We start from the raw sequence: 26,534 nt of genomic DNA on the forward strand, positions 1-26,534 counted from the left end.
TAAAACATAAGAGTCGTGCTGAAATAGCTGTCCACTGTTCTGTGCTGATGCACTATTTTCTCCTTGTCATCTTCGATACTGGGACACATCTGGTGATACCCATTCCCCTTTCATTTTTCCCTCAGGGATGACTTGATTTACTGTCTTTTATGGCTTGCCCTTTTCTGAAGGGGAATCTGTGGCATTTTGAAAATCTTACTGCAAATGGATAAAGTTTTCTGTGTACGTTCTGGGATGTCTGTGTAGAACAACACTCCTTGGTGAGCTTTATATTCAAGATTCAAGGTGTTTGTCTGCAAGATTTAAAAGTTGCGGGGCTTTTAAAAGGCTTTATCCAAGCCGACGACCAGATACTCGTGGCTTCCTCGGAGTCACAGTCACGTTGGATGAGATTTGGAAGCCGTTGATGAATGTTTTCATAACTTTACCCTACGGGCACGTCTTCCCAGTGACCTGCGCTCTGTCTCGATGTCCAGAAGCGAACACTATCAGGACAGATTACATGACTAATAACAGCCTGCAGATGAGCGATCACCAGAGGCTGCACGGGGTCAACGGCTGCCCTCACGTCTGCGATCTTGTCCCAGATCCAGCTCTTCTGGGAGTGTGGTAGCATGGAGGCATGCGAGTGGTGGTGCCACCAGCTTTGATTAAAGCAAATACACACAGCAACTGCTCCGGTTTCTGCTCCTTTTTGTGTCTACAGGGACCTCCGCCACTCAGACAACTACTCAGGCTCAAAGACAAGTGTTACAGGGAGAAGGGTTGGCCTGTAGCTACAGATGAGATTGAATTGTCATTGTGCATAACGTCACCTATGAGGCATCATTCAAGATTTGAATAACCAGTGTTGACAAAGCCCTAGAGCCTGTGCATGGCCAGTGCATGGTTCTCTAAACAGCTACATAATTGTTTATTATTTGTATCTTATGCACTTAATACTCTCTCAGGCAGTCTGGATAAATTAATGCCAATAACAAAATACATTTAAAAAAAATATACAAAGCACCCAACTGTGTCCAATATAACATACTCAAATAATTCAGTTAAATATCACTTTGGTACATTTTACAATCTTTTGTATTGTCTTTTGACAAATATGAACTTTATTATGCTGCTAATGAGAGACGTTTGTATTCGGGTCCTGGAACGGTAGAAGTTCACATAAATAATCTTCTCTGTCGCTAACAGGCTTGAGGTTACAATTGTCCATATCTTCACTTGTATTTAAAGTTACAAGATTGATGCTTGATTATGATCAAGTCAAGTTTGTTTGTGTGGCATATTTCAGGAACAAGGCATTTCAAAGTGCTTCACATGATAAAAACACAACAACTAATTATGGTTGAGAACAGCAAACAAGCAACAAACGTCACATTTTCTCAAATGCTATTATCAGAGTCATCAAGAATAATTATCATCAAACATTGGGATGAAATCTAGAACTAATCAATGTTCCAGTCATTATTAATCAAAACCAACTCTAATAAACAAGTGAAGTGGGAATTTAGCCTTGATTTAAAGGAAGTCGGTGTTTTTGCTGTTTTGCAGTTTTTTGGAGGCTCGTTCCAGATTAGTAGAGAATAAAAACTGAATGCTGATTTTCCATCTTTGGTTCTGGGGATTCAAAGTAGATTTGAATCAAGAGACCTGAGTGGTCTGTGAGGTTGATATAACATGTTGTTGATGTATTCTGGTGCTAAGCCAGGGGTGTCAAACTCAATTTCACCGAGGGCCACTTCAGCACATTGGCCCCCCTCAACGGGCCTCATTGACGGTACAAATCAGGGTCTCGATGTCCAGAAGTGCATCCCTGCTAAAACACCCCAGACAAAAGGTTGACTTCCCTCATTCAGTTCTGTAGAGGCTTATAAAGAGTCAATGGTCCAGGTGTGTTAGAGAAGGAATCCATCTAAAGTTGCAGATGGTAGCTCTGGAAAACTAGACTTGGGCACCCCTAGCATAAATGTATGAAAATACAATGTTAAAAATAAATTAAACACCACCTCATATTGTTAAATAACTGATTTTATGTATTGAAGTTTTAAATATTACATTTGAGTTTCCATGGATGTAAAATTACTGCTCAGTTTAAAAATTACAATATTTAAATCAGTGTTTAAAGGTGAGCAAACAAATAATAAAAACAAGTCACATGGGCAGACATTATAGACTTTACGCAAATATTTAGTCTCAGAGGCAACTGAAACCAATTCATTTAACAAATCCTTTCTGAATATCATCTCATGGACTCTGAACTAAATGAGTCTTTCTGACCGGCTGACAGCGTGTTGAAGAGTTATGGACCGGACGCTTTGGAGCGTCTGGTTAGGAAGCGCATTACAAACCTTTGGTTGAAATGTAGTTTGTAGTCAATTCGTGCTCAAAACCTATTCAATCATTGGCCTATAAAATGCTGGGGGGCCACATGTGGCCCGCGGGCCTTGAGCATTACGCCATAGAACTGCAAATAGGCAAATGAGGTAAAGTAACTTCGATTTCAAAGAAGCATACATTGAAGTCAATTGGCAAATGAACCATCACGAAAGAGGAAGGCTCTTATTGTCTCACTGCACCCCAAGAGATGCATAACCTACAAAAACCGTTTCTGTCTGGTTTTGAACCAGAGACCTAATGCGTGTAAAGCAAACGTGATAACCACTACACTACAGGAACTGAACTTCTCTGCTTTGTTTCAGTTTGAGGTTCCAAAGTTGATGATGTGAGATGCAAAGCATGAAAATTTCAACTGAGGTTTGCACTCGGATGCCTGGATTCAGAGTACAGACCATGACACCACAGAACCCTTGTTGACCTTTAGTAAACACCTGTGATGAATAGAACATGCAAAATCTGTTTCTGTCTGGTTTCGAACCAGAGACCTAATGCGTGTAAAGCAAACGTGATAACCACTACACTACAGGAACTGAACTTCTCTGCTTTGTTTCAGTTTGAGGTTCCAAAGTTGATGATGTGAGATGCAAAGCATGAAAATTTCAACTGAGGTTTGCACTCAGATGCCTGGATTCAGAGTACAGACCACAACACCACAGAACCCTTGTTGACCTTTAGTAAACACCTGTGATGTATAGAACATGCAAAATCTGTTTCTGTCTGGTTTCGAACCAGAGACCTTTTGCGTGTAAAGCAAACGTGATAACCACTACACTACAGAAACTCATGCTCTCTGCAGTGTTCCTGGTAGATGATCCAAAATTTGTTAGAGACTAACGTCAACGATGGGCATGGAATAATGTCAAATACTTACAGATCCTCTCAGAGAGCACAGTAACTTGGTGAACAAACTGTCAGACTTATACTTGTGCCTCATTTAACATTACAGTCTATAAACTAAGCCTGGGATCAAAAAATTGTATTGAAAATGTCATTAGCAGAAACAAATGGTTCTACAGAGACTTGGCTAAATGACTAAAAAATAAAATCAATACTTACAAATAAAAAATGGTTCAAAAATAAAATTAACATATAAAAATAAAAAATATCTCTAAAATACAATCAACACTTGAAAATTAAAAATGGTTCAAAAATAATATCAACACTTCAAAATACAAAATCTCTGGAAAATAAAATATTATGTATGTTGTTTTGAAAAACATTGGAATATAAGCACTTTTATCAAATCTTCATTGTGGTAAGATCATGTAAGTTCTTCTTAAATCCATGGAAACTCAACAGTTTGTAAGGTAGGTGAGTTAGCTCAGCAGGTTAGAGCACCGTGCTGGTAATGCTGAGGTCATCGGTTCAAACCCCGTATGGGGCAATTCATGTGTAAGGTCTTTCACACAATCAACACCTCAAAATAAACAAGGGTTCAAAAATAAAATCAACACCTCAAAATTAAAAATGGTTCTAAAATAAAACCAACACTCTACAATAAACAAGGGTTCAAAAATAAAATCAACACTTTACAAAAATGGTTCAAAAAAAAAACAACACTCTACAATATATAATGGTTCAAAAATAAAATCAACACCTCAAAATTAAAAATGGTTCAAAAATAAAATCAAAAAGTTCAAACTGTATAACATTAACTGTTTCTGTCTGTTCAGTCCATAAACTAAGCCTGGGATCAAAAAATTTATTGAAGATGTCATTAGCAGAGACACAGTCTTGGCTAAAAAATAAAATCAATACTTACAATTCAAAAATGGTTAAGAAGTGCATTACAAACCTTTGGCTGAAATGCACGTTAAATTCAAGTCTCCATTACAGACCAGAGAAAACTAAAGAGAATGCAACATTGTGTTAATCCATTTGAGGAGCCGGCAGTTTATCTTGAGGAAATAAATGACGATGCAAAAGTTAATTAGACTGTAACATGCGCAGTGCAAATATTGGTGGCCCAAAAATGCAAATATTTAAGCAGATGTTTTATGGGGGAACTTTTCTGCCATAATTCAGAAGTACACATTTCCAGTTTGAAAGCAGGATTTTACGTCTTATATTCTCAAAACGTTTAATAGTTTTGTTAACATTTTTATTTTGAAAGCAGGAGCGAAAGTATTAAAAGTTTTGAGGACAATAGATGCGAAATCCTGCTTTCAGCCTGAAAATGTTTGCTTTTGGATTATGGCAGGAAAATTCCCCCATAGATGTTCACCTTTCATCCTGCTGATTGTGCAGGGTGGCATGATAAATGTGGAACCTTGTGTAGCTCACTGACCAGTGGCTAATTAAAATGTGTCATGTCATATTTATACCCCAGGAAAACATGAAGTCATACATTAGTAATTAGAAATTCCTTGGAACTTTGTTTGACCTAAAAAAGGAAAAGTATGCAGTCCAGTAACTGTGGCACTAGTGATTCTGTAAAACAAACAACAAAAAGCTTTTATTTTTAATACAATATCTATTCAAATTTATTCAATGATCATGTTGATTCATAAATCCACAGTTAAAAAAAAAAAAAAAACGTTGATTGTCTGTCCCACCCAGCGTCTCCACCCGTCTTCGTCCCCAATCCGATACGGGTCATAGCCACGCTCGGAAAAGACGTGTCCCTGGAATGCAAGCCGAAAGCATCGCCCAAACCCCGCATAACATGGAAAAGAGGAGACAGGAGGATACAACCAAACAAAAGGTAAAACACTCTAGTGATTTATTTAAACCCTCTCATGCTGAAGCAGTACAAGATCTGAAATAGGTGAGCTGTTTGCTTTCACAAAAGCCAGGCTCTAGTCTGAGCGTGCAATAACTGTGAGCTGCCTGATGCATGTTGTGGTTTAAGTTTCTATGATATAAAAAGAATGTTACAAAAATTGGACAGGTGATTCAAAACACCTGTTTGCTGAATCTTTATTAATATTATATATCGTCATATATAGTTCAATTCATGGAAAATTTAAATAGACTAGTTAATATTCTGACGTAATCCCCTTATTGCACACTAAAAATAATAACAGGCTAGATGGTTTAAAGAAGAATTTATTTCAATTTCAAGTGTTTTGTTTTAAATAGCATTAAATTTTTATTGTCCTTTATGCTGTAATATTTAAAGATTTTATTGCCCTTTACAATTAGATTGGCTCATAAAAGTTTTTTTTTTCTCTTCTCATGGTGTTAAAGCAAAAATCCAACTGTTATCATTCTGGCCCAGGCCTGTGAGGGTTGGTAGACATGTCTTGTTCCAACACGTCACATTTTTATTACAGTTTCTGAAATTAAGTGTCACTGTTGGAATAAAACACTATAGGTACCAGCAGAGCTTTGGAGGCTCATACTTAACCCCCTCTGCTCCTCCAGAATGCTGACAATTTAGTCCCTACAATTTCATTTGGAATCCGCTTGCAAGTTTCCCGCTTCATCTTTTATGAGAAGCATCTCCTGCCTGCACCTGATGGGGCCCGCGTACGCACAAGAACCCATCAATCAAAGTGAGCGACGCAGCTGAAATTATCACTTACTGCTGAGAATCCAAAGTTCTGAGTGAGGGAAGGAGACGTTTGTTTATCAGCTAAGATTTAGTAGTCTGTTCAACAGACTCATGGCAAGGGCAGCGGGTTGATAATCAGATCCTCAGTGTGTGTGGCTCCTTCAAACAGACAGCTACAAATCTTTACAACTCCAACAGGTGGATTGAAGAGGATTTGGGTATGGGTTTGTTGCCATTATGTCACTGGAGGGTGAAATTCGCCTTTGTTTTGAACTACACTGGTACGGTTTTGGATTACCTTATATTTGTTTATGACCTTGTTTAAAACAATGTTCTGAAAAAGACTACAGTTAAGAATATTGTTTAAAGTGTTTCAGTTTGTCAAATTACAGCAGGGTTATCTGTTTTATTGAAGTGTTGATTATGTGGTGATTAATCTCAGTCACACATAATTTTGAAATGGAAGGAAAGACTTAAAACATGTTATATGATTTTTTTTTAAATTAATTTCCCCTGGTTTCTAGAACTATCTTTGGCTGCTGGTCCAGCTGCAGATCTTTTGGGGTGTGTTTCCATCAGTTTTGAACATTTGGACTCAGAATTTTTGCCAGTTTTGCTTTGCAAATTAGCTCAAAGTCTTACTGCAAATTTCCAATTAGAATTAGGTGTGACTGGGCTATTAATGAATAGGAATAAGCTTTATTTACTCTTAGTCTCATTATCCTGCTGGGCCTCTGCCCCAGCCGTAAGTCTTTTGAAGCACCTAATTTGTTTCTCTGCCCTTTATTTAATTACATCCATCTCCCCATCACTTCTGACCACCTACCATGTTGCTGTTGAAAAATGTATCAGGTTTTCAGCCTTAGTGCTTCGTTCCCACATACAGTGGTTTGCCAAAAAGTTCACTTTTAATTTTTATCCAACCTTCTTGTTTGATGTGCCCCACACAGAGTTTGTAGCAAACTACAAATGCAACTTAATTTGGGTTTCTTTAAGCAATTACCTTCTTCCTGCCTCTCATACAAGCCAGATCGGTGGGTTAGATTGTAGTTGATAATGGATTACATGGAGCTGTGAGTTGTTCAAAGCTGGAAATAGTGCTTCATAGTCAAACCTTTTGTTAAATTTCTCCACAATGTGCTCCAAGGCTTAGTATCTGTAGCTGTTTGTTCACTAATGTACTCAGCAGAAGTTAGTGTCACTCTTTTGCAGTACTTGGAAACTGCAAAACTCTTTTGAAGTTGTGAAACAGCTGCAGTTGTGTTAAGATTAAATTACTCAAATGTGGAATCCACTTACTAATTAGGTGGCTGAGGTGAGGGGTATGAATATATTTTTTCAAGGCTGTTATCTTTCATCTTAGAGCAATTTACTTTCACCAGTGGGGGGCACACTTTTGCTAGAGTGCTAACAGCAGAGCTAATTTTTCACTTGGCGTTTTTGCTAACTTTGTCAATGTTTAAGACACTTAGCTCCTCCAATTTAGTTTTTTCCTGATAAACTATAAAGCGCTAATTTACTGGGGCGCTTTGTAAATTTTCAGTTGAATAAGCTTCAATATCTTCATTGAAATTTTGGTTATCAACTGTTAATCCTTCAGTTAGGCATTTTAAACATGCTCTTATTCTGAAGGGTGCCAACACTGTTCATGCAGCAACTCCAATTTTGTCACATTATCAATCTTTCACCCCTCCCTCCCCCCAACAACTGTATTTCGAACAAGAAACATGCAGGAACAAAATAAAAAATGGACACAACAGAAAAATATATGAACATAAACAATATCTGTCAAAATGAAATTGATATTGGGGTTTGTTGTCTTTCAATTTGAATTGAAGTTAGCACTTTAGGATTAGCTTCTGCCACATACCATGTTGGTGAAGCGCTTTAGGATTGGCAGAACTAATGTTTATGATTAGAGCTGCAGAGTTGACGCAACTAACATTTTATTTAACGGTGCCTACCACTTGCTTTCACTATTGAATCTGATATTACAGATGTGTATGATTCATCCTCCTATAATCTCTCTTTTAGTAAAGCTAGGATGCAACAGAAAGTGGCTTTATTGTCTGAGACTGAAACCTCGTTTCAGTTTGACGCCCTTAATGGCCTGTCTTTTGCAACTTAAATGTCCCAAAGTGAGTTAATGAAGTGGATGACGCCGTGTTTAGGAGAGTCACTGTTTAAATCGCGATCAACCTTGTGAAGGGCTGATTGCAATCTCAAACGGCTAAAACAAAGTGGGAGAAGCCGTGCATTGTAAGGTCCGGGTCAGGGTGACTCCTGCAAGGATTTTCTGACACCATCTATAGTAAAGAGTGTATGGATGGAGAGACGCTGTGTTCTTGAAGGAGGAGGGGAGGAATCGAAGCCGCCTCGCGTTTATCTGACATTGACAGCTGTGCTGACTTAATGAAGGTTTGTAATTAACATGGATTTCCGGTAATGTTCAGGGCTTTTGTCTCTTAAACAGAAGGTATTAATCCCATTAGCTTGAGAACACGTGGCAGATTCATTTGAAATATACAGACTTACTGTCAGACTGTAAGTGAGTAATTTGGGAATTTCTATTCTCTTTGCCAAACTTTTTAAAGAATCTGCTCAAATTTAATGATTCAGCATTTAAGCAATGATCACTCTGTTTGCATTCTACCTCTGACACCCTTCAAATCAACAGATTTGTTACCAAATGATAAAGGTTTTCTGTGATGTTTTGCTGTTTCCTCTAGGTTCTCTTTAAGGTTGGCTTCATTTGCATATTCTGTATACCCAGTAGTCTCTATCTTGTCCTTTCTGCCTCAGTGTCCTTGTCGGATGTGAATATCCTCCATAATTTGAAAAATGTCTCCTGGCTGTGGATGGTTGCCTAACTGTCTATGTGTAGGTAGATTTCGTTTCACCCCCATGAGTCTTTCGTTGCCATTTCCAATCACCTTGCTGGTGTTGAAAGTGCTCTGTGTTGCAAGGATAAATACCCAACAGTAGAGAAATTATCAAGAAACCTTTCAATGCCTTTTGCTTGATGTTGAATAAAACCCTTTTTTTTTTTTACTCGCTAAACTACATTCTAGTGCATCGGGTATCTTAATGCTGAACTCTGTTTATTTTATTTTAAATTTAATCAGATTCTCTACAGGCCTACATAAATGTATTTTAAATGTATAAAGAATATTAAAATTAAAGGGCCAAACTCCCACATTCTTTCTTTGACCACAAAGACCAGATTTGAGCAACTGTGAAATTGGACAGTTTAGCTTTAGATTTATTGGTTGACCTATTGCCATTTTAAATTTTGTATCTACAGATTTTAATATATGTAAAATGTAACTCCTCTCCTACTTCATTCGGCATTGGTACAAAACAAATATCTCCCGCTTAGCCCACAGTATTGGATAGGGTGGGCTACACCACATTCATTCTTCAGATCAGAGAATAAGAAGGACACATTTGAAATCGTCTTAGAATTTGGAAAGCCTTCGTTCCACCGCTGTGACTTTATTCTTTAAATGCAGCCTTCAAAGACTGAAGTCCCTGAATTTGAACAGACCCTTTGAAACATCCTTAAGATTGACCTGTAGCATACAAAGAGAGGAACCTTTAACTATTCACCAGAGCACAAGATTCTAGTTAAAGTCATTCTAGACTTGAGCAAAAGAAAGAGTTGAAACTTATTGTTTAAACTTATCAGGAAAAAGGAAAGACGCCTTTTCTTGTTTGATTCTTAAACTTTGTTCATCTAGATATTCTCTAAATGTTATGGAGACTTAAAGACCCACACAATGCCACAATTTGCTGCTTTAGAGGGTTTTTTTTTTTTTTTTACTACCTTACCATCCAGATCACTAGATAAAAAGACAAACATTTGATTTTCATTCAGGGTCGTGGCCAGTGGTGACCGTTGTAATCTCATGTTTATGTCCCAAGGAAATTAAAACAAAAGTCTAGATTTTGAAGTTCCTAGACACTAATCATCCTATAAAGTGTAAAATAATAATAATAAGAAAATGGGTATATTTATTTTAATGAGTTCTTGGATGTATTTGTGCTACAGGATGTTGTTCAGGATAATTATTTCTCAGCGTGGGATTTTTTTTTCTGTTGATTAAATAAGTTTAAAGTTTAAGGTTGGCTTTATTAAAATATTTCAATGTGAGCAATATGTTCCCTCTAAAAAAACAAAAAATATACCAGCATCTTCATTGATTTTCTTTCTTAAAATCAAATCCAAAATAAATGTTATGTAATTCAAACAAATAGTTTCATTTGATTCTTTGGGGAAAAAAATACAGCATGATAACAAAACAAGATACTGATGTGATTTCTGCCCTTCAGCCAAATCCACGCATAGCTGCAAGCAGCCTCGTTGGATATAGTTAAGTCCTATACGATCTTATGTCAAGCACTTAATTCCCCAGCTGTTACAAGTCAAACCAAAATGTTTGCACCGACTTGTTTGTGTCCTTCAGCTGAATGAGGGCCTACTTATGAATGCAGGAGTGATGTTTGCAGGTTTGTTTTCCTCCATGTTACACTTGGGCTTTCTTTGAGAACCGCCTGGTGATATGCACATCAGTTTGACAGTTTTTTGTTTTTTTTTCCTCAATTCACTGAATGCAGTAACATTTAGGTTGCGTCGCGTGGAGCCCCGATCCTACACAAGATGAAAGCACTACTTATTTAGATTTATGGAAATAGTGATGCAGGGGAACAAAGAACCCTAGACGTACTTTATTTCCCATTGTGTAGCATTCTCTGCAAACATTGTACTAGAAATTTTCCTTTGATGAGTTTCAAATTATACTGTAATTATTCAAATGGCAGCCTGTTGTGATCCTTGAAAGCCACAAGATCTGATATAAAGCTGCTTTGTACTTTGTACACACAAAGAAACATAGAAATGAATGTTTGTGTGGCATCAAAACCTTGGTGAGACATTTCTTTACCTACTGAATCTGTCCTCATTACATTAGTGTTTCCTTTAATGCACACCATGTTTATCCCTGCTGGATATGGAGCTTTTAGTGGTCATAAGTGTATAAATTGTTGGAGTCACTTTTGCTATGATGCCATTGCCTATTGTTTTTTGTATTTTTCTGTACATGGTTGAAAGTGTAATCTTCATGCACAGGCTATGGCTGCCTCAATTAGTCCAAAAATATTTAATTAAATTGGTCAAAAAAAAAAAAAAAGGGACGACTACACTGCAATTGGATGCATTTCAAGCTTTCAGCATATTGAGGTGAGTGAGTTTTCATCAGGGCACAGAACGTCTCCTTAGCATAGCATGGCTTGAAGAAATGTTATATAATTGTGCTGACATTTATGGCATCTCTAACCTGCTATGCTGATGTCAGAGAATTTCTCACTGAGCATTTTTTTATTTGAAAATCTCTATAGACAATGTCTAAATTGTCCATAAAATTAACGGACTGCAATGGCTCAGGTGACAGAGTAGACCCAGAGGGTCCTATTTTGAGTTCTGCTCCCTCCCTTTCCAGGGGTTTGAATCAGGACGTTGTAAAGTATCTGCCAGCTACGTGAGCACGCAGCTGTGGGACACAGGAGGGTGCTGTGCTGTGGCAACCTTGGTTTGTGACAAAAAAGTAACATTTTTGAACCACTGAATTTGTTGGGATTTGTTTAAACAACAAATTGGCACTGTTTTTGTATTTTGTACACAAAAACCCCTGATAAATTAACCTGCTTTGCCTGCCGGTGGTGGGAAAAGGGCCAGTGTCATTTCATTTCATAAACAAAAAGTGATGTGTAACTTGGATACAACCTCAGATCCTGTTTTTGTCACCAACTCAACAACTGATTTGCAAATAATTAGTTCTGGAAGTCCAAAGCCGGAAGCTTTATATTTCGTGTTTCTGGTTCTCATGCAAATCTGACGTCCACAAGCAACACTGACGGACAACAGAGCTGTTCCTTTTGGCTCACTGGCCATACATTTTTTCTTCAAAAATATGATCTGATGGGACGCTGAAAAAGTCTAGTGTTTTGTGTAAGTCATGCAAAAAGGAGTTGGCCCATTACTGAGGCAGTTCAAGCCTAAAATGACGTCTCAGTGGTGTAGCAAGCACAGACGCCCCGAGCGATAATATCCGCATCCGCAGTTCACATTTCTAAATAAAAAGTTTCTTTCAAAGAAGTAACATGAATGATCTCCATCCATCCATCCATTTTCTTTACACCCTTGTCCCTTAGTGGGGTCAGGAGGGTTGCTGGTGCCTCTCCAGCTAACGTTCCGGGCGAGAGGCGGGGGTCACCCTGGACAGGTCGCCAGTCTGTCGCAGGGCAACACAGAGACAAACAACCATGCATACACACACATTCATACCTAGGGGCAATTTGGAGAGGCCAATTAACCTGACATGTTTTTGGACTGTGGGAGGAAACCGGAGTACCCGGAGAGAACCCACCATGCACAGGGAGAACATCCTCAGCAGCAACTCAGTGAAGAGGCTGATGCCGATATATCCGGTAACGATTCTAGTTGAAAATTACAGTTTGTGCCAAACAGTTGTGGTTTTTTCCTTTATGAGAAAAAAAAAACAAAAAAAACAACAACCAAACTGAACATCAGCTCTAGTAATATGAGCCACTTCAACTCGAATGTTTACCAAAACCATAGATTGTTTCCATCATCCAATTCAATCCAAGTTTGTAAATGTGACATCATATTTACTTATCTTTATCACATTTTCTACAGGTGAAGACATACAAGAAGGGGCATGCACAGAAAGCGATACGCACTTGTGTACAAATGCATTTCTCCTGCTGAAAATAGAAAATTTTCCCTTTGTTCCATGTGAAGTCATGTGCAGCGAACAGAAAATAAAAATTGCACAGCATGACATCTTTGAAATGAAAGAGAAGAAAAATGCTACAATGACAACAAACCTGTTTTAGTTTAGGGGGGAAGAAATATCCCTGCACAGCATGTAACAGCTCTTATCTGCTTGTTGGACTTCCTGTTGCTCTTGTTCCCTTGACCAGAGATTATCATCAACATCAGAACGATGCTTGACTTTAGAACACCTCATGGAAAACCAAGGTTTATAGCTGCAGCAAAAAGCCTAAAATAATTTCCTGCAATCTTCTGAAAAGCAGAGTCCTGGATGCATGACACAGATGTTTGTTTTTGAAGCTGATGGCCATGTGTTTTCACCTCCAAACAGAATACACCATGTTGGTGAAGGGCACTCTGCTGATATCATTTCGTGCACAAAATCATTTTGTAACAGTATTGGCTTGTTGGAATCTGACACCATCCCCCAAAACAATGGTTTGGCAAATTGGGTGTCTGTAAAGTGTATTTAGGGGAGCCGGGAGACGTCGGGTGTTATAGAATCCAATTTGCGCAATATTTGTGCCCATACAGTAATCTAAAATGACACCTCAGACTGTAATATCGTCACCCTCTCCTGTCTTGTGTACCAGCTGTGGCTCTTTTTAGCATGTCATCTCCCTCATTTGTTCTAGTTAAACCCAATTCAAAAGTCACCTGAGAGGGATTTGCCAAATCAGTAGGCGTCATTAACACTCCAGTTTGAAGATATTTATGGACCCGACATAAATGTCGGAAACAATTTGATATCAAGCGGATCCTTTTACATGTGAACGGCAATGAGCTGAGAGGATTTGTACAGAGGAAGACGCTTTCACTGGGAATCAGCAAATCAATTTTGATCAGGAAGGCATATGGAAGTGATTATTATGCAAATTCTGGGTTTTTGCAGTTGGCAATCTCCAAACATGTTCCCAACATTTCTTTATTTAGCCTCAGTGAATAGAAAACTCTCATCTGCTCAGAGCAACATCACGAGACATAAACCTACTTAATAATTCTCACATGATAAAACAATAAATCTTATGCATGAGTTTAACTGAAAAGGTTTTACAGCAGTGATCTTGGATGAAGTGGTATATTTCGAATGTTTGTTTCTGTCCATTTTGAAGAAAAGTAGGGCAAGTTTACTTTTAAAAAGACCAAAAAAATTTTTTAAATGTCAACCTCATGCACATGTTTATTACAGTGTCTGTTGAATAATTGCTGGGGGATTCTTTTCCATGAATTATTACATCAGTGAGTCATAGAGGCAATAAGCATGTGTCACTGTGAGGTGAAACTCCACTAATTTCATGAATGGGCTTTGCTTCATGATCCTATCAAAGCTGCAGTCTTTTGTGTTGCTTCTGCGTTTCTCTTCTGCAACGGTATCATGTGTGTTGACAACATTATTGGATGGTATTAACTGTAAAGCTAGCATTCTTCGTCCTGACTGCATACTGTCTGTTTCTGGTGTTATAAAATCTAATGATTGGATTATAGAAGAAACAAAATTCTGGATTTTTTTGAGCTGTAAGCAGTACTCTTTAAAACTGAGGTGAACACGGGGGCTCGGTGGCTCAGTTGGTAAAGCGACCATCATGGTCCTCAACCCAGTTATCCAGGGATCGCGTCCTGCTCTTCGGCCTTTTGTTGCACATCTTCTCCTTCTCTCTCCACCCGAGAGAGAAGGTGGATATTTATTTACCCACCGGTACATAAATATAACTTGTTTCAACTTAACTGCTGAAACAAGTTAACCTTCCAATGTCACTGAAGTTTACTGGGATTCTCTTGTATTTTGCTCTTCTCCTTTTAAAATGATTCATTTTGAAGTTATCTTTCAAATGCTTATTTTTATTTTATATACCCCAGCTGGATTATTCTGCCAAAAATACCCCAGCAGGGTGAACATTTCTATACTTTTAACTCTGTACAACTAACAAATGACTTCATGTCCTAAGTTCAGCTGGTGTATAAATTTGACTCCCATGCCAGTATTGATTTCAGCCTCCTTTTTGATAGGATTATGGTGTTGCGGAACAACACTTTGAAAATTGTTAACTCCAGCCGAGCGGATGAAGGGAACTATGTGTGCCGGGCAGAGAATCAGCTGGGCTCTGCAGAGATGACTGCCATACTGTGGGTAAAAGGTAAGTGATGCCCCAGAGGCCTTTATTTTCTGCCAAATTAGCACAAGTCAGCCCTCAGTAAACAGTCCCCAATGTCATTTTGCCCCCCCACCATTGCATGGGTGCCAGGAAATTTATTGTGCTTGATCAGCCATGAAGAAGGGCTTTAACATTCAAGAGTCATAATACAGTAGCAGGTTTTAATAGCATAACCGTCTCTCTTATAGATGCACTAGTGTAGATGAGTCAAGCAGGATATTTTATCCCTCCAGAAGTTACTTTTAGGGGTCCTGAACATGTTTTTTGGCACTGATGTGGAAACAAAAAATGCAGTGGTTTGACTTTGGGTTAGCCTGCGGTGACAGTGCAGCAGTTTTGTGCTTCCAGAGGCCATGCGTGTGGTGCTGAGCCCGAGCAGAGTGGAGGTGACCGTAGGGGAGAGCGTCGTACTGAGCTGCAAAGCAACACACGACACGTCGCTGGATGTGGCTTTTCAGTGGTTCTTCAACCAGAAACCGATCGACTTTCAGCAAGATGGCAGCCACTTTGAGTACATCCAGACAGTAAGAGCAAAAGTAAGGAGAGAAGCTAAGTCTAAGCCTAACTTTATCGTATTGGATAACCTTCTGTTTTCCTGCTGTCTTATTTTCTCATTTATCCTTTCTAGATTGTTGTATGTTTTAGGTTTACTACTTTGTTTTTTTACACTATTTTATAAAATTATTAATTTATTTGTTTTTATTCAAAGCGTTTTTCAACCTCTTAATGTAATTTCTGTGGTAAATAGTCTGCGATACAATTCAAAGGCAATCTTAAAATTTATAGTTATTTCAACAAGTTAATATACAAAGAGAGACCTATGAGTCATGTTGTTTTTACGAGCTTATGTCTGTTATTTTTTTAAGACTATGACCGTAAACTAATAAAACCAACATTTGCTGTTTATCCCAAAAAATGTAAAACTACATACATTCTTTAGAAATGTACTTTTAATACAGAAACTATATTCAGTAGCCTACACAGTCATGGAGAAGACTGTTCACTGTTACACAGAGAAATGAACAAAAATGCATCTTCACACAGTGCTATTTAACAAAATAGTAGAAAATTGAGTGGAAAGAAAAAGTATGGTAAAAATTGCACAACTAACAAAATCATTTTTGCCTTCAGTAATATAACAAATATATAAAAAACGTTATTTAAAAAAACATTTTGGTGCTTTTATACTTAAATTTGACTCCTGATTTTATTTATTTTTTCCGATGAATGAATACACCCTCTTGTGATTAATAATTTAATTTAACAGAGTCAAGGCAAGGCAGGTTTATTGGTTTAGCTTATTTAGGAAACCTAGGATGAAGGAAAAAATAAAGTTCTTTTGAAATAAGTGTAGCTCAGTATACCTTATCTTTTATCTATAAAGTATTTAAAAAAACAGCTTATGCTTTTACTTTGCACATCCATAAATGGCTTTTTTTTTTTTTTTTTTTTTTTTTTTTTGCTCCGTGTGGGAAAATAACAAATATCAGAACAAATGAAAATCAGAGGAAACATAAGAGGTACAGCTGTAATCAAAAAGCATATATCAAGCCATAATACTGCTAATCAGTACTGCTTCAGCAATCTAGGTATCAAAACACATCAGTGAATGCCTCACTTTGTCATGTGGGTTATTAGAAATCAAGGTTTCTGCAAAGTTCTGACACTGCTAAATGCCAGCATGTATAAAAAAAACAACGTAAAGAAAATGACTCATAGTTTTAGGCCAGTTAAAGAACAAAACTGTTAATGCAAATTAATCAAAATTTATATTGAGAATAAGAGTATCCTTTCCAGACAGCGATGCAGGTTGAAGGAGTGAGACAAGATGGTGAAAGAATTGCTGAGGTGATGTCATTCACAACAACCTGGCAGCTGCTGGAATAATCAGAATACTCATTAAAAAGACTCACAGTTGCTGCTACGGTGGTTAAAGAGGGCTGTTTTAATGATACTCGACATATGGACAGAATAAGGCTGGAGTCTTAAAGAAGCATCTGAAGAAAGCTGCTACTTGTAAAAATGCAGTGTGTCATCTTCACTTACTTGTGTGATATTTTATCTTTCCAAATGTGAATCTGTTATTCCACAGATAAAAAAGGAGAGTGTTTCCTCAACTTAGAATGTAAACATATTGGGTGTTAAACATTCTTAAATCTCAGTAGTGGAGCACAAATTGACATACATTTGTGTGTATGTAGTTCATATGATAGTATATAAACCTTGATTAACATTGTCTTTAGATTACGCATTTCATGGCTACAGTGTAATGCAAAATATTCATACCTCTTGAGTTTTTACACAATCTGTCCCCATTACAGCTTAATATACCTCATTGGGATTTTATCCGATAGCCCAACATCCATTGTCCTTAATGATGAAGTGGAAGGAAAAGGATACACAGCTTAAAAAGAAAATCATAAATAAAATCTGAAAAGCATGGCTTTAGGTTATATTCTATCTTTCTTGCATTCTTGGACATCTCAGAAGGTAATTTCACCTCATTGCTCTTTGCAGAACACCCCAAAGTGTGTCAGATCAGCTAAAGCAACCATCTTTAACTTGTTGTGTCAGACTAGCGATATTTAACTATATTAAAGGTCGGAATTTGACTTGGTCATTCTAACACATGAATATGGCTTGATTTAATCCATGTATGTATGTATATTAGAAAGGGTAGCGCTGAAGTATTGCTGTTTTATTAAGCTTCTTACCTGACCTCACAACATGAAGCTGTCACTATTTTTATTCATGGAGGCAATGGTGTGTTCAGGATGAAACGCAGAGTCGGTGGTTCATCACACATAATGTTTTGTCATTAGGCCAAACGTTGAAATGGAGTCGTAGACCGCAGCATCTCCCTCCACATGTTTGCCGTGTGACCTGGCCTGTGGCAAACTGCTTAAAAGAACTTCCTGAGATTTTCCTTCAACAAAAGCTTCCTTCTAACCTCTCTGCCATAAAGGCAACTTTGGAAGAGTTTCACTTAGGAGTCACAAAAAAGGGGGATAAATCAAATATAGAAGTAGCTTCTTTTAAAGAACCACGGATAGTTCTCCATTTCCAGTTTACGTGCTGATTATTGTTAGTTTATGACTCATGTGACAAAACGGTTTCAAAGTTCAAGGAGCAGATATTTGTCTAAATACACTGTAATTTTCTGCAAAATAAATTTTACAAGATGAAGTTTCTTTACAAATGTCGATCTGAGTATGAGAAATGGAGAGATGATGAAATCCAATTACCGACTCAAAAAAATGTTTTATGTAGAAATGTATGTAAACCTTTGCTTCCTTTATATCATTTTTGACCTTTTAATTGTCCAACGATTCTCAGCATCTCAATAAATACAGTTTAGTGTTGACTAATGTTCTAAAAGTCGTTCAACTTTTGTTTTATGTTTTGAGGGGAAAAAAATACAGAAACTAGACTTATCTTCCAAACACAGTGAAACGTAATTACCAAGAAATTAATTAATTAAAACAAAGCACAAAAGCAAATTGCCATGGTTACGTCACTGTTTCTTTATCAACAGTGAGCATAAAAAAAAAAAACTTATATCCTGCGGTGCTCTCGGCCACAACTGTGCTCAAGAGAGAAAGTATGTGCAGTGACAGTCCTTCACAAGGCACAACAGAGGCTGTGCTGGAGCATGGTTTGTAATTTTAATCAGGTTTCGTGTTAAACAGCTGCCTGTAGACCTTGGATTATTCCCAGTCTTGCCTCAGGCTTTTCTCATTTCAGTAGCAAGAAAATACTAGTAGCTGAAGAATGTAGCGCCAAGCAAGCACCTGAATTAAACAGGAATCTCTCAAGCCACATGAGCCTCTACAAGATGTAATGAAATCACACGTCTTGTGTCACACACATTTAGGGTTGCCTCACGCCTGATTTTTTTTTTTTTTTTATGCCTTCCTTTCCCAAATTGCAGCAGACTTCAACAGTGGATCTGATGATTAGGAGCATTTTGCTGAAGCATGCTGGGAAGTATGGATGCAGAGCCCAGACCAGTGCCGACACAGTGTTTGCAGAGGCAGAACTTCTGGTGCGAGGTAAGCTTGTTTTATTTTGATGGAGCAGTGAGCTATGATGCTATGCTCTGGAAAGCTCATCATCACTTTTTGACATTATGTAATATATTGTAAACAAAGGATATAAAATATATATAGAATATAGAACATAAAATATATGAAAGTAGACATTTTAAAAAAGGTGTTGAAAGCGTGTGGAGTGTCTGTCTCTTGGCAACCGTGACAGCAGAATTGGTCCAGAGCAGATCAGGAGGTCCATCGCAAGTTCTGCCGCAACAATTTTACCAGCCTCAGCATTACTTGTAATTTATTGTGTTCATTAGTTTTACATTTAGAGACGATGTGTGGATGACAGGATGTGAGTGATGGACATACATAAAAATACAGAACAAATTGTGTCCCTTTTTGAACCGGTACAGGACACAGTTTGTTCACTATATTTAACAACCAAATAAATTTTACAGGATGAGTGGCAACTCTACGCACCATAAATTCATTAGAGGCTCTAATAAACTTCATTCATTCAGGGTTTTTATTTTTTAAACATTTAGAAAACTATTAGTCATTTCACAATTATGCACTTGTATGTGTTAAAACATGGTCATTGTAATGTAAGAAAATGTGAAAAAGTTGTATTTAAATACTCAATCAAGGCATTGTACATGTGTCTTAGAAATCCTGCAAAATGTGCCAAATAGTACTTCTATCCAGGGAAGTTCTTTAATGCTGGTGCAGAACATGTAAAAGGTTGGTTAATTTTATTGGACATTTGAGATTTCCCTCCTTATGGGGACGATTGCACATTAACACATTTAGCGCACTTATTTTGCCTGTCTAGGTTAATTTAATATTATTAATTTGAGAGTGCCTAACAGATTGCCTGACTGCTTGAACAGGTTTAATATACTGTGCTGAATGTTTAGCTTTTATTGTCTGGTAATAAAACTTGTTTTTGGTAAATGTTGTGGAAAAGCATTTGATTATTTTACATGCAGGTGGGATTTTTGACCATCGTGTTGTGAGACAATTACGAGCTTTCAGGTTAATTATCTCTAAGTGAGCAATAGAGGACCTATGCCTCATAACTTTAAGATTGCCTCGTATGAAATAACAAAAACTGTTCACCCAGAATGCCTGGTTGTCATTTAAAGTTCTACTCGGAAGTTTACGTAAACTCAAGATCAGAATGGATGCAAAATAAATTTTCAGATTAGAATTGTTTTCTGAGCTGCTGTATGAACTCTGACCTGTCAGCTAAATGTAAAAAAAAAAAAAAAAAAAAAGGTTTTTTTTCAGGTTTTATTTTATTTTCTTTGATCTAAAAGTAGGGATTTGTTCAAATATGTACATACATATTAATATTTGAGTTTATAGAGCATTTATATTATGGGTTTTTTCCTGGCACAGATTGTACTTTTGAGCCCTGTCAATAAATCAAAAAGCTTAACTCTGGCTTATTTGTTATCCTTTTCAAACAAACAAACAAACAAACACAAACAGTTTTGATGTGATTGAAATCACTGTCAATAAACTCAATTATTTCCAAAACTCAACCACCAAGCTGTTATGGAAAGGTAGTTGAAGAATTTCAAAGTAGTCTTCGTCCCTCATTGTTTCACAGTAAACCAGTTTCTTCAACATCATGCTACCGCCGCCATGTTTGTCGGTTGCAACAGTATTAGTTGGTTTGAAAGCCTCACGTTAACTTTTTGAAACACATTCTTCTTGTTATTGTAGCCAAACAGCTCAATCATTGACTCCTTTGGACATATTGTCCTAAGGAGTTGTTAATTATTCAGTTAAGATTGCATGTTTCTGCAATCTTAACCGTCTGCAGAAACATGCCTGCAGACGGTTAAGATTTCATAGTTGAGCGTACAGTTTGCATACTTCTCGTGATAAATTACTTCATTTCCCACAATCTGAATAGATACTATCAAGTTTGATGGGCGACCAGCCCCATTACTTGCAGGTAGGATTTTTGGCCATCATGTTATGAGACAATTAACAGCTGCCACTATGTGCTCACCTGTTAGTGTGGTACAAAGTGGCAGTCTAGCAGCTGCACATCCTTGCAACTGTTTACGTTAACTCCCAACCTTATCCACGCTGCATACAACAGTTTGAGTTCGCATGGTGTCGGAAGAGTGACGTATGCTAGCGTATGTGGGACCCTTAAAACTTTCCCCAGAAGTTTATGCATGTTGATGTCAACACATTTCAGTTGAGCTTGAAGGTAACAAGCATAGGGTAGGTTCTTCTTTCTTGGTCAAGACCTTTTCAGTCTGTGGAAATGCAGAGCGAATAATGTCTGGTGTCTCTTCATGATAGAGTATGGTAAACATTGGCCTTGGTGGCTTCTTGGTCATCCATAAACACGCGAACCAATTTCCTTTGCACAGAGGGTGAAAGATTGGGTCAACTGGTGGAAACTTGGACGTAACTGGATCTTCAAACAGGACAAATGTTCTAAATACAAACCAGAGATAGTGTTGAATTGATTGAACAGACTTTTATTAACCTTCTGTTTAAAGATTTCTGCACTATTCTTAAAAAAAAGAACAGTTCTGTGCCTGGAACCACCCAATTAAATCGAGCTCAACCATACACTGCAAAGATAAGTTGTCAATTGTTCAGTCAGAAACATGCCCAAGGCTGTCTACAAAAGGGCATTTGGTCAAGGTACAAATTGTTAAGGGACTCATTGTCAGACATTAGTGTTGATGTGTGCACAGTGTACCTTCAAGGTTGTATGTATAGTTTTTTTAATACTGTCACACATGAAGTTCCACTTTCTTGTTCCTCAAAAACCATTTAAGTTGTTTGTTGCGTATAGATAAGGCCACAAAAAAAGAACATAAAGTAAAAGTCTAAACATTATGACCTTCATATCCACTGGGAGGGTATGTAAACCTCAGATTGTATCTGTGTTTCTGATTCAGAGTGGCACCAGTGTATTTCTATCATTTGGCCTTTAAAAACAGAGAAAACGTAACAAGACAGGATATGAAAGAAGAGAGACTGTCATTCAGTCAGAGTTCTGGCAGCCGGGATCCGAACAAAAACCCTGATGATTACAGCAATCGTACAGTGCATGCACTGAAACTACCCAGCTGTCAGGTCACATATTGATGTTTGTGTATCCATTCAGAGGTCTTGATCCACTTTGGAGGGAAGAGTCAGTATAAAGACTTGTTTTAGGCAGCAGTTGAAATCAGGGGAAAGTCAGAGAGGAGCCGTTTGAGTGGAAACAAGCTCAGACCAGCAGAACATATCTGATTTGTAAAAATCAATAGTAAGGCTTGACTGATCTAAATCTATTTCTCAGTATTATAATGGCAAGCAAGGTCCTTCAGTTTTACCACATCAGGTCTGTTAATCTCCATTGGATTTTTTCCTACAAGTTTCCCATAGTTTTTAATTATTGTTGGATTTTATTTTTTGCTGTGTCTGAATTTAATAAACAGCTAGAAACTAAACACTAAATGGGATATCTGGGAAATGATACATAGCATGTCCTTCACATGAAGTAAACATTAGACATAAGCATTTTTTCAGATGTTAAAACCAACAAGCTGTTTTACCAACGTGGGCTCAAAACAAGTTATGCAGTCCCAAAGCATTCATATTGTAGCCTGCTTTCTCAAACGTTTGTTTCTGCAGCCAAGAGACAATCATACTACTCCTACATCAAATGTTGTGTTTAACTCTTACGACCAAATTGCAAGTACTTCTTTTATTGCAGCCCTCTTACAGGAACTGTTAAAGTGCACATTACACTGATTTTTACTGAGGATGTCACCTGCCAGCTTTTCTTTTACATCTGTTCACCCTGAAGTCCTTAGATGTTCAGAGCACTTACAGATTGCGTTTACCTCAGAGGGCTCAAAGGAACATATGTTCAGCTGAATTAAAATGCAGAGTTTCCTATCGCTGTCTTATTCAGTGCAACGCCGTCAGGTTCCCTTAAACACTTTTCGAACAGCAGCTGATTGATTTTTTTTGTTCTTTGTCCTTATGTCCTGACATTTTGGAGATGTTTGTTTAGAGGCTTAAATGTTTACAGCTATAATTTAATCTGGCTCCTAATTATTCCCCTACCAGGTCCTCCTGGACCCCCTGGAGTGGTGATAGTGGAGGAGATCACAGATACGACAGCCACCTTGTCCTGGACTCGTGGCCTCGACAACCACAGCCCTATCAGCACCTATAATTTACAAGCCCGGAGCCCCTTTTCGTTGGGGTGGCAAACTGTCAAAACAGGTAATCGATAAGGAGCAAATAGCTGCCTCTAGATTTAAAAGCTCAATGTGGGGCAATAAACTTGGATCTTAATCCTGACCAAAGTCATAAACAGAGATGGGAAAAAGGCTTAACTAAAGCAAAGTTAGTTTTAATACCCTTATTATTATACCATTGTGTGATTTAATTTAGTTTTAGATGGATCCATTCTTTAATAACTTTGTAAGAAAATGTATTTACTGCATTATTTTTGCACAGCATTGCTTGTGTTGCAGCATTCCTACAACCAAATAAAATGATGATCACATATAGGAGCAACTCAATGAATTTGAGTATAATCAAAAAGCTTGGTGTATTTCAGTAATTCAATTTAAAAAGTTGTATTCACATTGAATTCATCAAACAGAGTGGTTACATAGAAATATAAAAAACTGTCATTGTCATCTTTGGATCCCCAGAATAGGCTCAGTCCCCCTGACGAATGAAGTCTAGCTCCACCATTGTGTTGGTGACATTCAGACGTGTCACCCTGCTGAAAAGCATACCCATGTACTATACAACACAAGCACTTAAAACTTCTTGTTGAAGCACTGCACGCTGGACAATAAGCTTTTTCAGCAGTGACTTTTTGTGTCTTAAGTGGGACCTTGTATACAATTAATTTATGTTTTTACTTCCCTTTGGATCTCTGTTGCTCCTAAAATCAAAAAGCACTTAATAAGAACACCTAGCTGTTTTCTGGCAATAGGATAATGTTTTTTTGGTGTCTGGAAAACAAGCCGTTTCTCAAACCTCCCCATTATTAAGTCACAATCTGCGGGGACTACTCCTTTACCTAGCATCCTCAGCTGAGCCCAGTTACTCACTTAGCAACTCAAGCTGAGCTTCAGCATGGCTCCAACCATTTTACAATGGGTTAAACTGCTGTACAATGGCTGCTGGAAAAGACGAGTGTTTTATTGTTGACTTGCTATTAGAAACTACTGCTTCTTCCTTTTCGAAAAAAAGGAGACTCAATGTTTTTCTGGTTCTGGGTCTGACTCAGGTCAAAGATGTATTTTTGTACAACTGCTAATCTTTTACAGCTATTTTCACATGTATAAAGAGTGAACACTCTTGGGTGTTGTGGCTAGCATCAACTTATTTGGGTTTAAAGTGACAAGAGGCCCTAAAACAGCTCATTTTGAAAGAGGCTCAAAATAGGCAGAACTGAGCAGGTGAAATCTCATTGAGAATGAATTTGTACCAAAAATGTAATGAACATGTATTATGAAGCCCGTCGTCCAAACATGTAATTGGTTCGCTTTAACTTCCTGTTCAGATTAAATCGTTTCAGAAAGGCATATGAGGTCACCAAGACTTTTATTCTGTATCTTTCAGGAGAATTGTGTAAAACGTAAAGAGTCTGGTTTAAATGTCAGTGGTGGAAATTGTATTGTGTGTCAGATCAGCACTTATGGGAAAATTAACCTTTTGGACTTGAATTACCAGACTTCGCCATTCATCTAGTGTAGCACTTTCAGATCTTTGGAGCAAATTAAATTCCCTTTTCTGTAACTTTCCAGGATAACCATGAGTTATTATTATTTGACATAACAGATGAAAGCTCGCTAAGCGTTGTGTGTAATCTGTCTTAATATACCGTGTGATAATAATAGTGGAGACCAAGGTGTGATAATGATACGTCCCCAAAGATATATTAATCATACTTTGTATACACTCCTCTCACATTATGTCTGTTCAACTATATTTAATTCAATGAAGCGCAATTAGGAGTCAGTGATATATTTTCAGTGTTTAACTTGTTCAGATTAGCGTAACAGGGATTGCATTTTAGCCCTCACTCCTTGCACACAAAGCTATCAGCTTATGTTTGAGGAGCAGCGTGCTTGACAGAGGGGTCTCATTGTCGGCTGCTTTGGGCGATAAGAACATAAGCTGCACTGCTTCAGAGACCTTTAGTTCATTTGTGACATGGATAAGCTTTTGGTAATGTTTGTTACTGCAAGATCAGTGTTGACATGTCTTTATTATAGAATTTTGGAGGGGGAAAAGAACTGGATTGGTGGTTAATTTTCTTTTCAGTTTATTCATTCTTTTCAGTAACAGATTGTGATTTATTATGTAGTTTAGTTCTGCAGAAAGTCTGAGAATTGATTGAATGCGTAATGCCTTCTACTTCTTTATGTGCTCTGATGCTGCAATTAAGCAGTTGTTCATGCATCAAAATGTCAAATTCCAAGTGCTAAGTAAATTCTGTATCACCACCACCTGGTGTGAAAATATGCCAAGTCACAGTGAATCTGCAGAGGCAATGAAAAACTGTGCAGCGAGTGAGAACAAAGACAATAAATATGGTTTTAGCTCTGCACTCCTATCCGAACTTCAGATGACATAATGCCTTAAGGAATTATGCTGCAGTTATGACATATTAGACCCAGAAATTGTAAACCTGATTTTACATCCAATTTCAGGACTTTTAGAGAAAAAAATAGGGGATCATTATTATTGTCATATTAAAAAAAATTAAGATTTTTGGCTTATTTTATGGTGCCATTTTTTGGACTGCATTTGAGCATAAATGAAGTGCCATCTCAAGGCACTTCACTAAATACAGTTTATTCCATCCAATCAGACATCCAATCTATTTTATTCTAGTTAGTTAGCACACTTCTACTGCTTCACTGCTTTGCTAAGACTGGAGCAATCTTTTTGTTAGCTCTTCTGCAGACTTTGAAAATATTTAGCGCAGTTAGATTCCCCTAAATTAATATTTTCTGATAAATTCTAAATCCCTAATTTACTTGGTTGTTTTGTAAACTCTCAGCTGAATAAACTTTATCTGTGATGAGGTTTTAATTATCGACGGTCAAGAAATCTTGAAGTAGATGGATGTTTATTTTCAGGCTCTTATTTTGAAATGGGTAAAGACTGTTTAAGCAGCAGTTCTGTTTCCTCGCATCAGAGCACATCACCACCTGTGATGTGAAGTTTATTCTGTACCCAGGATGCAGTTCTATAGTAAGCTTATATCCTGTGACTGAAACTCCTGTGGCTTATTAGGCAAAATTAGCAACATAGTCAACAACTAAACTACAAACTGAGCCATGAATGAAATGTCTGTTCCTAATCGCACACATATAATACTTGATAATTCATTGACACATGGTGAACATGGTTGAATTTAACTCTTTTGCACTTTCAGAGTATCTTCTACTGATTAATATAATGGTATAGAGCTTTAGTGTTTGTGAAAGTAATATTTACTTTTGTTTTTTTAGAGCTTTGTCAGTTTTCTTCATTTTTTCCTTCCATTGTTGTTTAAACAACATTCTTTTGATTTAAAATGGGAGGACACAAAC

General features: G+C 37.5%; 1 protein-coding gene and 1 non-coding gene across 3 annotated transcripts in view; one reads left to right on the forward strand and one right to left on the reverse strand.

Moving 5' to 3' along the window:
- cntn5 (contactin 5) overlaps positions 1 to 26,534 on the forward strand; it is a 150,356-nt gene that overhangs the window by 109,950 nt on the left and 13,872 nt on the right. For both annotated transcript variants that reach the window (XM_014982727.2, XM_088011649.1), the window contains 5 exons: positions 4,957 to 5,101; positions 14,754 to 14,881; positions 15,248 to 15,435; positions 18,831 to 18,951; positions 23,035 to 23,193. In XM_014982727.2, coding sequence (XP_014838213.1) covers positions 4,957 to 5,101; positions 14,754 to 14,881; positions 15,248 to 15,435; positions 18,831 to 18,951; positions 23,035 to 23,193 — 741 coding nt within the window. The remainder of the gene's footprint in view (positions 1 to 4,956; positions 5,102 to 14,753; positions 14,882 to 15,247; positions 15,436 to 18,830; positions 18,952 to 23,034; positions 23,194 to 26,534) is intronic.
- Positions 3,106 to 3,178, reverse strand: trnav-uac (transfer RNA valine (anticodon UAC)). The gene has a single exon. It is a non-coding gene; the product is annotated as a tRNA-Val (tRNA).

This window comes from Poecilia mexicana, unplaced genomic scaffold (genome assembly GCF_051168715.1).
Source record: "Poecilia mexicana isolate PSO_F unplaced genomic scaffold, ASM5116871v1 scaffold_13, whole genome shotgun sequence".
Lineage (NCBI taxonomy): Eukaryota > Metazoa > Chordata > Actinopteri > Cyprinodontiformes > Poeciliidae > Poecilia > Poecilia mexicana.